This window comes from Octodon degus, unplaced genomic scaffold (assembly GCF_000260255.1).
Source record: "Octodon degus isolate 3935 unplaced genomic scaffold, OctDeg1.0 scaffold00001, whole genome shotgun sequence".
In the NCBI taxonomy this organism is placed as follows: domain Eukaryota; kingdom Metazoa; phylum Chordata; class Mammalia; order Rodentia; family Octodontidae; genus Octodon; species Octodon degus.
Window position 1 is genome coordinate 31,056,099 of NW_004524577.1, and position 18,136 is coordinate 31,074,234.

Sequence of the window (18,136 nt, forward strand, 5' to 3'; positions counted from 1 at the left end):
GAGGGTGTAAACAGGTGGATCACTATGAGGCTGATCTAGTAGTGGGACCCTGAACACCCTGTGGAAGCTTCCCTAAAATACAAATAAATAAAAAAGTTTATTCCATTAATATAGTACCCTATACTATACATTTGTAACAATATCATACTCATGAAATACCGTTAGCTAGATGAGCTCAGAATTATCTTTTCCATTTTTTACATGGCGACACATGGTTTAAAGCCCTGCCCAAGCTAAATGGCAGTCAGGGAGTTAAAATAAGTTTTTAGAACAGCTAAAATAAATTTTGCTGGGTTTTTTTTTTCTCTTTTTGAGACAGTTCTCACCACGTAGCTAAGGCTAGCTTTGAACTCACTATGTAGTCAATACTGTCTCTGAATTCATAGTGATCTTCCTGCCTCAGCCTCCCAAGTGCAGGAATTATAAGCATGTGCCACCATGTCAGGCTTGAAATAAAACTTTTAAAACAGCTGCTATTAACTATCTGTGTGACCAAATTCAATGTTGTTCACCAGCCAGTAGCATATGAAACATGCTAAATAGGCAGGCATGGTGACTCATGTCTGTAATTCCAGCCCTCGGAATATTAAGGATCACCTCAGTGAGTTCAAGGCCAGCCTGAATTGCAGAGCAAGACCCTCTTCTCCACAAAGAAAGAAAGGGAGGGAGATCCACAAAGAGAGAAAGGGAGGGAGAGAGGGAGGGAGGGAAGAACCCTATTTATGTAATAAGAATCCTCAGTGCCAAAAAATTTGTAAAATATTACTTGTAGACACTAGTGTCCAGATCTGCCAACACGACTAACACCAATTCAAACTCAAACCTGGGAGTTACATGTTTAGTTTAGATGGAACAGTGGCATTGCCGTTATGAACTTCAGCAAGTGCTTAAAGTTCCAAATTACTTGAAATAATAAATCCTAACTCCCACCCTAAAGTTTTTGTGAGGATGAATTGAGAAATATATGCAAAGCACTAAGCATATAAATAGTATGCTGTTATTACTCACTGACTGATAGCTAGTCTCATCAACTGCTTTGGAATTAATAACCTCATGTCACAATTCAAAAACAGTAGATCCAAGAGGAGACATTAAATTTGTGAAATTCAAATGTTATCCTTCCCTAATATCTCACAGAGTTATTACAGTGCTTTTCAAACTAAGATAGTGGTTAACTATGATGTAAAAAAAAAACACAGGATAATATGATTACCTGGATTACCAATTTGTCACCAAAAATCAAGAGGGATAAAGGAAACTAAACAATACAGCTATTAATAACAACTACACATCATTTTTATATTAAAACAAAGCTGAATATAACAGACTAGATTACAAACACTGTCTTTAAGATTAAAATAAACAGATTTGTTAGACTCCAGGGGTACTTGTGCCTATACCCTCAAACACACTGAATTTTATGACCACTGAGCATAAACTACATCTTCAAAGATAAGATTCTACTTCCCTTTTATTTATTTTTTGAGACAGACTCTCACTGTGTAGTCCACAGTGTTCCAGAACACACTACGTACCCTAGGCTGCTCTCAAATGAGGTGTGCTGCCTCAGCTGGTCAGAAAATTCTACTTTCTAAATGCTTCTACTTTACTAATGCAATTTTCTAAAATATTTTAACTTTCTTAGTCTTCTTTGAAATAGCTCAAATGTCAGTTTTGAATACTACATAACAAATATTACAATCTATGTTTAATGAATGCTTTCTAACTACGCAACTAAAGCCAAGTCATCAATGAAATTCTACCTATCGTACTCATCTCTGACATTTAATTTCATGTTTTACAACAAAATTACCTGCATGTTGACTCTTTCAATCACACAAGAAAGGACATGCAAAACATGCATCTTTGTGTCACATTCTGTAACTTGCTGCAATAACTGAAAAAGTAGTGTGAACATGGTCTCCAAATACTGCAAAAAGGAAAAATTAGAAAGGAAAAAAAAATTCAGAAAAGTAATATAAAAATCTCTATATATGTACAGATATCAAACAAACAGATATCAAAAGAAACAGTATCAAAACAATAACAGAAAGAAATCCAAACCCTTAGTAATATGTAAGCACTTTTAAGCTTTTCAATTTTTTTATTGTATCAAATTTCCTTACTGCTGTTACATACATACATTTCAGATTCCTAATCTACAAAGCGACCATTTAGAAGGCTGTCTAAATTGCTTTCATGTACATTTTATTCTGTCAACTAAGTTGTTAACAGTATCTTCTTACTAATCTTCTTACATATCAGCGTTACTCATTGACTGTTTAATTTTGTAGGGCAAAAGGAATGCAAATCATGGAACACATATAGGCAGTTATCTGAGGTGGCCCTTAACACAGATTGCACGAAGTAGAAATATTTCTAGCCATGTACTTACTACTCTAAAAATCAGAGAATATTAGAAAATAAGTAAATACCATATCCGACTTTGAACATGAATACTATGTTGTTGCAAACTGACAAATCACAGAGATTTAAATAAAACAAATACAGTATTCATTTACTCAGATATCTGGTTCATTTTTTGTTATCCACTTGTTTTATGTTAATAGTCTTGGCGTGTTGTTGTTATTGTTAAATCAGTCATTTTTATAAATTTCTAGAACACATTTCTTTTATCTAAAACTATGTAGTGGCTGTTTTGTCATATTAAAAAAAAAAAAAAAAACAGTACTTTAGAAGTGCCTCTGCCTATGACAACCATGAGAATAACATTAACATCTTATAATAGAATTTTTCTCCTTGCCTAGTCCTCTTAAGAACACTAGCCTACCAACTTTACTAACAATTAAGCTGAATCAGTAACTTAATTGGGGACCAGAGAGATAGCTCAGTGGTCTAAATGCCTGCCTGGCAAGCCCAAGGACCCAGGCTCGATCCCCAGTACTGCATGTTGTTCCAGTCCCACATCGGACACGCTGAGCCAGCCACTGAGACTGCATGTGGTGGTGGCACGCATAGAATCCCAGCACTGGGGAGGCTAAAAGAGGAAGATCACCACAGGCTGAGCTGTGTAGTCAGACTCTGTACCAAAAATATAAAATTTAAAAAATGAATAAATAAGGGAACTTGATTAGCTTGACAGCTGCCTAGGAGATGAGTAAGGCAAACTTTTAAGTGTATCTGCATGATGGGGGCCAAGGCCTTGGATACTGGATCTATCCCTGGCCTCATCCTCTCTGGCATTATTTGTGCCCTCTACTTCCCAGCTCCCATGAAATGAGCAGGTTGGTTCCACATGCCCTTCTCCCGTGGCCTTGCCTTGGAGTCAGCTAACAGGGACTGAATCCTCTGAAGCTGCAAGCCAATTAATCTTTCCCTCCTTTAAACTGAAGGCCTCATTACAATGTGGAACAGTGAGAAAGCTGACTGAGCATTAACTACATAACAATAGCCTGCCAGGTGCTGGGGCTAAGGATTGAATATGGCATGATATTCTGATCTTCAAATAATTTGTAATCTATTGTAGGATTCAGACATATCTATATAAGTAAAAGGGAAGTAACAAATTAAAAGAGGCACAAATAAAGCAAAACTAGTAAATATTTTATACTTGAGACAGAAAACTTGGCAGTCAACTTCAAAACATTAAATAAAATATGCAGAATAAAAATGACCTTTTACAAAAGAAAGTTATGAATACAAGTTAAACTCTCCAAAATAATCCAATTAAATTATTAAAATTGAACTCTAAAATTGAATTTTAATAATTATGAATATATGCATACAAAATCCAGCTATAAAATAACACAATATTCAAAAGAAATAAGTAGAAATTGTTATAAAACTTGGAAATGAATATTCTTACCGGTAGAAATTGATCTGTTCTAAATTCAAAATCATCAACAGGTAAAAAAGTAGTTAAGGCATACTGAGAATATTATGAAGTTTATCAAAATTAACAATATTTATAAAATAATAAAACAATGAGAAACTATAAATTATCTAAAATTTCACAAAATAACATAAAATAATTAATAAACTTCACAATGAAGAACTTTCAAGTATTTAAAAGGATATTTAACTTCAGAGTTGTAGCTGTTTCAATTCGGACCTAAAAGAAAGTATACACCTTAAATTTTTAATCATGCTAGAACCACTAAACATTATTAATATCTAACAAATTTTTTTCCAAGTCACTTTCTTTGTGTTAATATTAAAATCACAAAGTATATTAACAAGCAGAAATAAGGTATAATCCTTAACTTTCAACGAGAGATAAAAAGAAAAAAGTATAGTTTATTCCTACCCTGCTCAGTTTTATGTAACTTGCTTAAGGAAACTTTAAGCCAGAAAAATTATTTATCATGAAGTACATGGTAACTGAGAGGCAACAGAGTGCAGGTGCTGCCAGGGCAAAGGGAAGGAGAAGCCAGAAAACAGGGTGGGGCCGGGCAAACTGGAAGATGTGTAAGTGAAGGGTACAAGAGGAGAAAGGAAAAAGATAACGGGCAGAAGAAAGAACACAAAATAACCCTCCTAACCTCAAATTACAGAAAATCCTTTACATACCCAAAAGATACATCTGAGATTTTCTAAATCCCAAAGTTCACAAACATGGAAAAGTTTATACAACCTCCTGACCTCTCAAATCATATTTTCTTTATGGACCAACATGGTACCTAGGTAAATTATATCATTTGTTGTGGTTTGGAGTTTTGCCAGGGGAACAGTACAATACAGGACACATATTTTATAGAATTATTTTCTAATAGTCACCCAAAGAATCATATACAAAGAGTGCAGGAAATCTGTCCACACACTAGAGACCAAAGAATCCAACTAAGGCCTTGAATCATACAATAATGTTCCGTGCAAGCTTCTTTCACAGATCTGCAATGGGAAGGCCCAAAAGTCAGCGATGGAAGCTAGAAAATCTACACCAGTTGGATGAAGTATCTGTGCCAGTAGGCTGAGGGATCTGAATTACAGCAAGGAAACAATGCTCAAGGAAGGAACCAGAGCTCCCCACAGAAGTATCACAGCCTTCCTCAGCAACAGTGGGGTCCCAAGTTCCTCTGATGATGACAGCCAAGTCCCATCAGGAAAGTCAATGTGACAAGCTTCTCCAGGAGACTGTGCAGTGCACTATCTCCCCCTCTGAAGCCAGGAAGCAATATTCAAGATGAGAACCAGAGCTCCCCCAAAATGAACCATAGCCATTCTCAGCAACAAAGAGGTCTTGAGCTCGTCCTGTGATGAGAACAGCCAAGTTCATCAAGAAAGCCAGCATGACAAGGTCCTCCTGCAGAACAGCCCTGAGAACGAGCTGCTTCTACAGTTCCCTAACAAGTTCCCAACAGCTTCTCTGGTTCTGCCTCTTATGCTGCCAGCAACATGCCTATGTTCTGCCTCTTATGCTTATGCTGGGTGGGCCTCGCACACCCAGCACCACACTAGCTCAGGTCATCTGGATGTTACGATTGACCACCAGCTGGCAATCCACCACATCATTACAATATGATCTTATTCTCTCAAGTTTTACATCTGACATGATCAGCTAATTTGGTACAGACTAACATACTTACGTTTCCATATACAAAAACAAACTAGAGCCATGATTAAATTCTGTCTTCTACTCTGCAAAATATTATAGCTAAAACTTTATTTCCAGGATAAAAGCCATTATTTTCTTATCTGCTATATTTTCCAGATCTGTGGTTGTAACTATTATTCTCTTTGCATATATTTTTCAGGAAGAAAAAGTATTAAACATTTTATAAGAGCTTCTGAGTGTAGAGATGCTAAGTGGGCACAATGACCAAAATGTTAATGCCATATTGCCAAGTACACAGATTCCAGGATCAATGTTTAAATGACTTAACTTGCTGATAACTTCTAGTAATTTCATCTTTCTTTCTGCATACTTGCCGATAACTGTCAAGAGTGGTTGGCTCAAGTCCCAGAGTTCAACTAGTCTAATACCTGACCACTTTCTTTCTGCACTCTGTCCTTAGAAACAGGCAGTCTACCAACTAAAGCAGTAAACACAGTTCTGGAACTATAAAGAAATGGTAGTATCTCAGGAACATAAGGCAACCAAGACAATATAAAAGATGGACAGGAAAGAATAAAGTAATCTGCTAAAGAGATATACAGCAGCTTCATAGTTTAAAAAGGGGATCCTCATTCCTAGATTCTTTCCTATCTTCTTTATCTTCTAATTCTTTTAATAAATATTTTTCTAAGACTTTATTCTATACTAAGCATAAAAGATATTAAAGTGAAAAATATTTATTCTTTACTTTCCTGTAAGTTGATACTACTGCTACTATTACTAGCTGGTACTGTTTTTAATAAAGTCAAGAGCATTCATTACACAATTTGATATCTTTCTTCAGAAATACACTTAAAAATAAGTTCCCTAAAAGGATAAAAAGTATCTTAAAAAAAGAAAAAGTAACTTTAACTTATTCGTGTCCTTTTAAGAAAAAATAAATTTAAGCTGATTTTCAAAACTATAGACACCAGACACATCAATAACAAACACAAGACAGAAAGTAGGCTGGCCTAATATTCTGCTATCTCGAGGTTATGTTCTATTTAGAGATTACATTTGATTAACATCATTGAGTCCAACATTCTGGGATCTTTCAAAACAAACTAGTCCAGACTTTAAAACCTGTAGGGGCTGGGCAGAGAGCTCAGTAGAATAAGCATCCTGAGTTCAATCCCCGGTACGGGGGGGGGGAACCCCTGTAGAAGTGTTCTGACACAGAATAAGACGAGCAAACAAAAACAAAATCAAGGCTATGAAATAAACAAATCAGGAGATCAAGAGAAGCTGCAGGACGCGAAGTTAACATTTCTACAGATCTTGCAGTAACTTTGCCCAGAGTTTAGGTATAACTCCCTACTGCAAGCACGGTTTGCTAAAGTCTTGCCTCTGTCACAAAGGCTTCTTATTAAATTCCACTATACAATGTCTCATTTTCAAATATTCACTATTTTTATGCTGTCAATCTGCCACAAAGATGGCCATTTCTTTTCTTCTCAGACAATCACAATGCACCCCAAACTTCAGGTCTTTTAGTTATATCAGCTTATATCTTACATAGTTTCCTGTATGAGTAAAAAATTATACTAATTTTAATGACTTACTGTTGTTTTACTAAAGGTTACACTGATAAGCTAAGTAAATTTTTCTCAAGTTTATGTAAAATTTATAAAAGTTAAAGATATAACTGGTTCATAAACCTTGAAGAAGCCCAGTATTAACCAAGTATTACGGTTAAAGAATTGTCTATTCAGCTAGAGGCATAGCTCTTGTGATAAAGTGCTTTTCTAACATGCACAAACCTTGAGTGTGATCACTGCAAATCATCACCATTATCATCTGTAATCCTGGGAAAAGAAGGTTACTTTCATGTAAGATTTAGTAATTCTAGTCTGGAAATCACATGTTCTCAAAGCCTGAAACTTGCAATAAACACTGCACAAGATCAATAATGTTTTAAGAGCAAGGACAAAAAGGAGATGCTTTTTAAATCAGGTATTTTGTTCTAGTATATAGAATCTAGTCAGTTCTCAAATTATGTATGAAGTTTGTTATGCTTTGCGAGACAGTTACCACTGAGTATAAAGAAACTCTCAACAGTAAGTACACATACTGCGTCACCTGCAAACAACATGGCTAATATTACTATCTGGCCTGTTTAAGCTACAAGAATGTTCTGATTTTAAAAGGCATGAAAATGTATCCCCTTCAAAGTGTAGGTCTGCTAGAGACTAAACCAACGGAACAGAACAATGTCTAGAATTACATCTAAACATTTATATAAACCTGCTGTATGACAGAAGTAGCTTTATAGTAACAAAGAAAATCATAAAGTGGTCCATAAATCCCTGTCGCATTATTTTTAAAAACAATAAAAATGAAACCTTCATATACTTCATATCATGTTCAAAAATAATACAAATAAAACAGATTTCTTAAGCATCAAATCAATGCTTAACAAAAGGCAACAGGAGAGATTGGAAAGATACAGTGAGCCAACTGCATCTGTACTGCTCTATTTTATAAATACAATGTATGAAATATGTATGAAAAAATGATGGAAGCATATACTAAGTGGAGAAGGCACTCTTTCCAGTGATTACCCTCTTTCTACTCTGCCTTAGTGAGTTTCTCTACAACATGACCACAAGAATAGACAACTGCAGTTGCTTATTATCAAATCTATCCCAGCTCCACAGTAGCACTTACAAGTAAATGCAGATTTTAAAGACCAGAGACAACTAAGATACATCTTAATTAAGATACGTTTGTATATACATGTGTGTTTGCACATTTGCCTATATGTACACCTACACACATAGGCTTATATATATGTGCCTGAATAATGTGTATATTGATATTTAAATGATTAATACATTTTCCCACCTTTCATTAACCAGCACATTTCATGGGTTGTTAGTAAAGCAATATAACATATACTCCTGATCTGAAACGTACCTTTAAACGTACCAAAGTACACAATATTAACTTGGTCCCTTACTAAACATTGTTTTCTTAAAAATGTATCACAAAACAATAGTGACTATAGAACAACTACAAAAGACATGAAAATGAAATGTCACCACTGAAAGAGCTAAAGGAAAGGATAAGAACTAAGTTTAAAGCAACATTACCCCAAAATGTATTTCACTGATACTAATGCATGCCCATCTTTGACAGCCACATGCAAAAGTGCATTTTTAAAGGTTCTGACCAATCTGCAGTAAAGAGGCCTGGTTGAATCTCTTTCTTTCTTTTTTGGCACTGGGAATGGAATTCAGGACCTTGCACTTGCCAGGCAGGCACTGTGCCACAGAGCTACATTCCCAGCCCTCACTTGAATATTTTAGCCCAGAGTTGTCCACACTTAACTGTCCATGAATCCCTTTCTCATCATGAACATTCATTGACATAGGGTATAATTAATGTTTGGCTTTTAAAGTGTCAACCAAAATAATGTCTCTCTGTCTCTGTCTCGGGTCTATAACTAACATGCTTAAAAGAATTAATTTTAGGATATTTAGAATAAAATCTCAATTACTTACACAGGATAGATAACACTGAAGTAGAAAAATCCAAAGTTCAGCGCTATGTGCCTTTAGAACATACCATACATCTACAACAAATTCAACCTTCCAATCATGTTTTTTTTTCTTTCAGTGAACATTGTAAGTGCCACAGTTTACTTAACATGGCACACCTAAAAATGAAAAAAGCATAGTCCAAGCCTTTTTCTGAAAGGCAAGAAAATCCAGCAGGTAGAATATCAAAGGGGAATAAGGGGGTGAAACCCAGAGAAATAATTAGACAATATCTTAGCACAAATCAAAGGAGAAAATCTGCTAATTTTTAATCTAAAACAATCTAAATGTCAGGAGAGAACTGTTACTGGATTTTGTTTTAAAAGACTGTGCTGGACTTAAATTGTGGGTTAAGACCAAATACAGATTAAATCTCTAATATATTCATTCAGACTTAAAGTACAATTAGTAAGGAAAAAGCTAATCTTTCTTTTTTTCTTTTCTGGTGGTACTAGGGATTGAACCCTGACCCCTTTCACTGAACCACATCCCTGCTCTGTTTTAATTTCCATTTTGAGACAGTCTCACTATTTAACTAAACAGCTCAAACTAGGCTTGAACTTTTAATCTCTCAGCTTCAGCCTCCCAGATTACTAGGATTACAGGCATGTGCCACTAATCCCAGCTAAATATGCCATACAATTTTCAAACTTCTTAAAATAACAGATCTGGGTAAGTAACTAACATATAATAAAACAACAAACCTACAGTTCTGAAGGAAAAAAGTTCAATAAAGAAGGTACTATGGTTTGTGTCTAGATGCCCCCCAAAGCCTCATTCAGTCATGGGCAGGCTTCTAGAGTTTTTGATTGATCCATGGTTCAGTGTTGGAAGTATGGATGTGAGTGCTACACCCACCCTGGAGCAGGCAGCCTGAAGATAAAAGAGGCTTGCTTACTGCTCCCCCTCCTTCTTGCTCTTGCTGTTTTGCTGTTGTCCGCACTCTACACTGCTGCCCCCTGCCATGAGCTCTTTCTGCCTTGGAGCCCGTCAAGCATGAACTGAAACCTCCACAGACGCTGAGCTAAACAAGCATTTCCTTCCTTAATTCTAGGTGTCCAGTATTTTCTTCCAGCAATGAGGAAAAAAGTAACCAAGACAGAAGGTATTCTCAATTTTCCTAACATAAAATCAAGATTATGTGAGCATCAAAAAAGATATGAACAGCAATAAAAAATTCTGAAATAAACAGTAATTCCAAAGGTAAAAAAAAAATCCAATATAGGACAAAGAATCAACTATAGGATGAAACAGATTATGATGTTACGTCAATGACAAAAGTTTCTCCCAAATAAGAAAAGAACAAAAAAAAAAAAAAAGAACAGGTATATTATCAAATGATCTTACAAAATGCCTTTTTTTCCCTCTTACTAAAAAACTGTAAGTGACTTTAGAACAGAATTTAGTTAAATATTTTTTCAATTACTAGTACTGGAAAAGACAATAATAAAAAGACACTCTAGCCTCAAATCAAACAGTTCACCAAGGAATAACAACTATGGCAATAAGCTATAACATGATATAGATATAAAAGGATAGTTTCTAAACTCAAAATTTAATACAGGTTAGCTTTGCAAAAAAACATTAAGATGTGTAAGGCACGTACCACTAAATCTTGATCTTGAAGTAAGTTACAGATTGCCTCATACAGCATGGGTCTTAAGTCAGATTTGAATTTTACAGAAATCCACTGACCAATAAGCCAAATCACCCTGCGTCGCAATGGCTTATACCTAGGCAGGAAAAGATCATGAAATTAAAATGTTAAATATTTTCAGAAGCTCATTTGACTTCGTATATGGCATCACTTAAATCTAAAATGTAGCATAAGGGCTGGGGAGATGGCTCAGTGGAATAAGTGCTTTCCTGGCAAGCGCAGGGGCCTGAGTTCAATCCCCAGTTCTGCCAAAAAAAAAAAGTAATAATAAAAAAATAAAATGTAGCATAAATGCAATTATATAAAAAGTCAAAAGCTATTCTAATGAACCACAGTACACAATACTAATGATAAGGTCCTCGTCTACATAAATGGAATAGATTTTTTTTTTATTTAAAAAAAAAAAAAAAAGAATCTAACAGGTAGTCAAATGATCTTGCCAAAATTCTCCACATTCTCCTCTACCTTCTCCCCAGAAACCTGCTATGGAATACTGTGCGATCTCAAGACAGCCAACCCACACGGACACTACTCTCTTCACATTAGGCCTGCACCTGCCAACTGTCTCTCTTTTGTGTTCTTTCTGGAACACACAGACCTGTATCGTTCCTTACTTTTGCATAAATCTTCCTTTTCTTCTTCCGCAAACTACCTTACATAGCCATTAAAATACTTCCTAGAAGTCAAAGCTCAGGTCTGAAGTAAGCTAACAAAAAAATGAACTTTTGTATTTGTTGTAAAATTCACTAATCTTACATTCTTTTTTAGATTAGATATTACATAACTCATACTATGATTCTTTAAAACCTATAAGCAAATTTAATGTCTCTGTTACAAAAATCAATAAGGTTAAACAAAAGTACAAAAACCACAAAATTTTATACTTGCCTATTGTGAATGACTTGTAATTCTGGAAGAAGTTGGTTTTTAAACCACTGATCAAAATCAACACTATCAAACAGTTCATAAGCAGCTAATCCAACAGCATTATATACTGAAAAGAAAATTTAAGGAAAAAAGATTTCAAATATTTTCCCTTATATAGAAAACTAAATTTAAAGTCTAGGGATATAGCTCAGCAGTAGAGCTAGCATGCAAGAGGCCCTGAGTTCAAAAAGCAGTATCACACTAAAAGAAAAGAGGAAGGGAGGAACAGAGGGAGGCAGGGACAGGGGCAGAGACAAGGGAGCTGGAAAGTCAGAGCCAGGAACAGGGACTGGGGAGCATCAGAGGCTACAAAGGGGAAAGGGAGGGGAAGCGAAAAGAGAGCATGAGGGAAACAGAAGGGGAAGGAGAAGGGAGGCACAGGGAGAAAAAACTAAAATTATTTTGAACAATATGTTAATTAAGGAAAATATGCAATATATTGAGCAACCAGAGAGATTACTGAAATACACACTGTAGAAACTTATTTCTTTGTACCTTCCAATAAAATTAAATTTGCCTGGATATTCAAATTATAAAAAGAGCATCTGCTTCTAAATGGAGAAAGACACTACTTACTGATCTGGTCCCTGGTTATGTTTTTCCAACCTCATCTCTTACAATCCTTTAACTTCCATGTTCAGCCAAAAAACTTAAAGAGTTTAAACTCTCCTTTGTGCTTATTCTTTTTGCCTTCAAATCTTTCTACACACTGTTCACCCTTTTCAAAAAAACTCTCCCAACACCTACCTCTTGTATAGCTAACTCCTGCTTGTCCTGTTCTCACATTCCACAACAGTTCTTTAGGAGTCTTTCACTAGGTACGTGACACTACAGTACCTTGTTTTCACCACACCTACTTCAGTATTAACCATCCTATACAAAGTTAGAACTGACTGTCTGCTAACTTGGTCATCTCCTTCATCACAGTTCCTATATTATATTTATCTACTCTTATATTTCAATTCTTACACACACGTACACAGAAATGTCTAAACCACTGAAGTTTAACATACCAGCATCTTTAATTAATAGTGCATTCATATCTTCCACATTGGTAGGTCCTTTAAAAAAAGAAAAAGAAAACAAAGTATCAGTAAACGTCAACACAGCTAATTTTTAAATTTTCTTTTAACAGATATATAAAAACATCAGACTAAAGTGCCTGCTTAGGCAGGTGCAGGGACCACGGTTCAGTGCTCCGCTTGCCATGCCGGCCGCGCCCCTGGGGTGCACTGACTGCAACTGAGACTGGGCGTGGTGGCACCTAACCCCAGGGATTGGGAGGCTAAAAACGGAAGGATCACTACGAGTCTGATCTGTGCTGTGAGACCCTGTAGACCCTGTACTAAATACATACATATGTATTTTTATGTAAATATATATATATATATATATATATATACACATAAAATTGTACCTGTTCGGGGGTAAGGTGACATTCTGATGTATGTAATGATTAATCACATTAAAAATACTTATCTCAAACATTTATCATTTCTTTATGTAAAAACATTCAAAATCCTTCTAGCTTTCTAACATTTATACTGTATGACTACAAAACACTGTGCAACAGCACAGGAGAGCCGCTTACTCTAGTAAACTGTCACTTACTACCCAATGACCAACTTATCCCCATCCATCTCCCCCTTGAAACCAGTGCTCCATTAACTTCTACAAGATAAACTGTTTTATATTCTACAAAAGAATGAGATCATGTAGTACTTATCTTTGTGTAGAACTATTTTTAAGTTTTTCTTTATAAACTGAAAGTAATTAAATATATTATAGAGTACAAGTGAATGTGAAATAATTAAATCAAGCTAATGTGTCAATCACTTCAAACGTTTCATCTTTTTTGTAATGAGAACACCTGAAATTAACTTCTCCAACAATTTCAACATGTATTAACACTCTATTTCTATAATCATATTTGTCAAAGTGTTCAATAAAATTTTTTAAAATCCCAAATAATCTGCACCTTTGAACTGTTACCCCCAACCCTCCAGCTCACAATCATCTTTCCACTTTCCACTGCTAATGAGTCTGCTGTAGATTTTCCCTGTCAGCTGATGGATGCTCAGATTTCCATGTAGTCACAGCTTAGCTTCTCAATCCAGTAAAGTATATCATCATCATTAGAGATTGTAGATACATTAAAGCCATAAACAATATTAAAAATCATTACAACATATTGAGAAATGTTCCTATAAGCAATATTCCAGGAAAAAAAAAATTACAAAATGTTGGCTACTGTATAGTAGCCTTCTTATTAAAAAAATTATTTAAAAAAAAACATTGGAAGGGGGAGTGCAATTCAGAGATGTGTTAAAAAAAATTACAACATTACAGTACAAAAAAAAATGACAACAAAATGAAAGAACAGTGACTACCACTATGAAATGAGAAAGCTTTTTAGAATAAAAAGCTGCCATCTCTCCAATTCAGGAAGGAGGACACCACAGTTGACATAGTAAACACAATTTACCTAGTAAGTATATCTGTATTTCAGAGAAAAACTTCCAAGACAATTATCAGCTGCTAAATATGAACTGATAACCCCACTGTTCCAAAAAGCTAAAGTAAGTATAGTGCTAAATAAACAAACTGCTACTGGGACAGAGAGAAAACTGAACTCAGAAGGCACTGAAAACCATTCCAGCAGACAGCAACCTGTCAGAATATAGTCTAAATAGTCTATCTTCTCCTATAGTGACTTAAATAAGAAGTAAACTAACAACAAACTGTATAGAAAACACATATAATAGTAATTCTGTAGTCCTGCATTAGGAAAGTAGCAACTCTACAGTACAAATTAATCCATTTGAAAATGTAATACTGCTCAAATTCTCTTTAAAAATTAACATAAAATTTGACTGATAGTTCACTTTTCCCTTGCCTTATAAATTAAGCAGAAATATTGCTAAGTTTTTTAGAGACAAAAAAAATAAAAGATGAACTCAACTCTCGCTACCAGTAAAATCAGATTCTCACTCTCTACGAGTCTGTTACTGTGGTTTCCTTACAGCTCTCCCTACTCAACGCTTAACTCTGTACAATGTGACTCTTGCTCCAACTAATAAACTATTCTCTCAGAAGATTCCGCTGCCTTCTGCATGTGACATTTTTAATGAAAGACTCTTCTCCTAAAGACTCTTCTCTCTTCTCCATGCTGTACTTTTCTTTATACTTTTTTTTTGAGCAGAATATACTTATTGAGGGAAAGAAAGCTCCTTTCTGAGAGAGGGACAGGAGGGGGGTCCGAGCCGGTTGTCCCCTTTTCTTTATACTTCTGGAAGACTTTCTAACCTGTTTTAACAAGGCCTTTTCCTCCTCTTATCCCTATACATAAAATCTCAGGTTCTGTCTTTCAACTTATGTCTCCCAAAGTTCTTATTTATATACAATCCAAAAATGTATCCCCACATCCATCCACTATTAATGAAGTAATCAGTCTATCATTAAAACTCAAAAATTCAAAGAAAATTTGGTCACTTCCCCTTACACAGTCAAAAGTAAATCTATCAACAGTTAGTGAGTACACCAAGTACTGGAAAAAGATTGAATAAAACAGATGTGACCAATACCCTTGGTACTAACAGTCCAGCAAAAAAGGCAGATAACATACAACCAACATTGACAGTTAAAAATCACTTGTGTTCAAATACAAAGACCAACTACTAAACTCTGCCTCATCACTCTCTTACGCCCATCCCCCTCATTCCCACTGCCACCCTTGTACATGAAGCTAATAGAACATCTCAACTCTGATCATCACCCCCGACACCCTCCAGAGGTTTCCCAAACAACAAACCATCCATTTTCCTAATGTTGCTCTTGTATTTAGCATGGAAAAATCAACTGTTTTATCCAAACAGTAATGCAAGGCCTGTTTCAAATGTCACCCTTTCAGGAAAGATAAGTCTTTCTCAAGTACAGATACATTACATGACATTGTACATACTAGGCATTCACACTACCTGAATATTAATTAAATGGCTCAATAAAAGTATTTCAAAATATTCCTTACCTTGAAGAGTTTGCATCATTTCTAGAAGTACAGGAGTAAGAGTCTGATTATATTCATGGAATATATCTATAAATAGTACTTCAGTGCAAGGCTGGAGGGGGGAAAAGGATACACTTCTAATAAAAACATAGTGTACTGATTAATTTTATAATAAAGCAAAGAATTCTCATTCTTAAAATCCTAAAATTTTACAAATATTTCCAACTTTTAAAGAAAGACTATTATTTTTGTAACTAACATAAGGGAAAACACAATTCAAGTTATAGCTTAACTGTTAACAAACAGAAAACTTACTTCATTACTTCAAATGCTTGGCATTATGCATTCAAAAATAATTTTTAAACATACTTTTAAAGTAAGTATTCTATAGCCGCATTCATTTTTAGCTCCATACTATAAATGATTTACAAGATTTAACAGTAAAAGTTATGTGTTTTTAGCAATGACAGAATAAGGAGGGCCACAGTACTTCATAAACCCTATTCACCATATCAAGTACTATTACTTTCAGCAAATATAAACCACAACAGAAATCAATTGACAGGCAATATTGAAAAAAAAATTGATTTAATTCTTAAAAGTACTGTACTGAATCACTACATGATCCATAATATAAGGGAAATATAATTAAACGTTATGTTTAAAAAGAAATATTTTATATGTACACTGAAATGTTACATCTGATATTTCATTCAAAAAAATTAGAGGGGAGAACTGATACTAAGCATTGACTACTGAAAAACTAAGTTTCCAGGAAGGGCTAATATTCTTCCTACTATGTTTGATCTTAAAGTTTTAAAGAATAAAACTTTAAAAGTGGTAAAGCTCCACTTCTCTGCTTTAAAACTATAAGCTCATTAATCTAAAAACATGAAGGTACATTTCAGTAAAACACTAAGTTATGTAAATTATGTAGGAACACGAATTAACAAAAAGAATCATCTGATGACCACATCTGACAAATCTTTGTAAAGGCAAAACATTTACAGTATCCGTAAATGTGTCCCTAAAGCATCTTCTAACTACAAGCAATGGGCTGCTCTGAGAATCACACCAGATGCTAAGGGAAAGAATGTATCGAAAAGAACCTTTAATAAAGAAATACTTAGGGGAAGGAAAAAGCATTCTACCCCTAAAATGGCAGTATTCAGTTCCAAATATTTTCCATTTGTGCAGGGGCAATTATTTCCCAAGCAAACTGACTAAAACTATGAAGAAAAAGTCAGTTTGCAAACATGTTAACAAACAGAAAAATTCAGACTAAAATTCAAAATTTACACTGGGCATGCTAGGCACACCTGTAACCCTGTACTCGGGAGGCTGAGGCAGGAGGATCACCATGAGTTCAAGGTCAGACTGGATGGCACAGGAAAAACATGTCTCAAAAAAAAATTAGAAATATTTTAAAATTCAAAACTTAATGAAGCATTTTCCTTTCAAGTTTAGTTCTCTGAAATTATACACAATTGCCTGTCTACCTTAATATTCAGACTTTTAAATAAGTGCCAATAAGAATTTTAGAAAAGCCTTGCTATCCTATATCAATTTTTTCTTTCAATTAATACTTACTCTCAAACTATATTTCCAAGAATCTCCCCCTGTTTCTTCCACTGCTGCAATTAAAAATACAACGAATGATTCTGTCCAGATACATAATAATAGCATTTCCAAAATCTCACTTTAGAAAAGAGAGATTTGAACAACAGTTCTGTAATGTTTCTATAAACAGTTTTTAATATAATGCTATATATAAGGGCCGGCCAGAGAGCTCAGGGGACTAAAGCACCTGCTTAGGCAGAGCTCAAGGGCCAGGGTTCTATCCCTGGCATGCTGTGCCGGCCCTGCCCCTGGGGGCACTGAGACAGTGACTGAGTCTTGGCGTGGTGGCGCCTATAATCCCAGCACTGGGGAGGCTGGAAACTGGAAAATCACTTAAGAGTCCAATCTATGTAGTGAGACCCTGTAGACCTTGTAGACCCTGTCCTAGCTCAGCAGAATAAGCACTTGCCTGACAACCACAGGGTCCTAAATTCAATCCCCAGTTCCACAAAAAAAAAAGACCCTATCCTAAATACATTTGTTAAAAAAAAACTACATATAAATTTTTAAGAATCAAATCTATACAGGTTTCCTTACTATAAGCTACAGATTATATCTGTATTTCATATAGTCACCTATCAAATGCTTATTAAACCCATAAGCATTCTTCTTTTTTTTTTTTTAACAGAACTGGGAATTGAACTTAGGCCCTTGCACTTGCCAGGCAAGCACCTATTCAACTGAACTATTTCCCCAGCCCCCTCATAAGCATTCTTGCTTTCATCAAAAATTCTTTACAGGGGCTGGAGAGATGGCTCAGTGGTCTAAAGCACCTACTTAGAACAAGCTTGGCAAGGCATCAGGGACCGCGGTTCAATCCCCCAGCACCA

General features: G+C 35.3%; 1 protein-coding gene across 2 annotated transcripts in view; it reads right to left on the reverse strand.

The window, feature by feature from the left end:
* The window catches only part of Ipo11 (importin 11), a 219,016-nt gene that overhangs the window by 136,624 nt on the left and 64,256 nt on the right, over positions 1-18,136 (reverse strand). For both annotated transcript variants that reach the window (XM_004623057.1, XM_023707125.1), the window contains exons 12-19: positions 17,277-17,320; positions 15,708-15,798; positions 12,694-12,741; positions 11,642-11,747; positions 10,703-10,829; positions 4,039-4,072; positions 3,827-3,867; positions 1,814-1,930 (exon numbers count right to left, since the gene is read on the reverse strand). In XM_004623057.1, the coding sequence (XP_004623114.1) occupies positions 1,814-1,930; positions 3,827-3,867; positions 4,039-4,072; positions 10,703-10,829; positions 11,642-11,747; positions 12,694-12,741; positions 15,708-15,798; positions 17,277-17,320 (608 nt within the window). The remainder of the gene's footprint in view (positions 1-1,813; positions 1,931-3,826; positions 3,868-4,038; positions 4,073-10,702; positions 10,830-11,641; positions 11,748-12,693; positions 12,742-15,707; positions 15,799-17,276; positions 17,321-18,136) is intronic.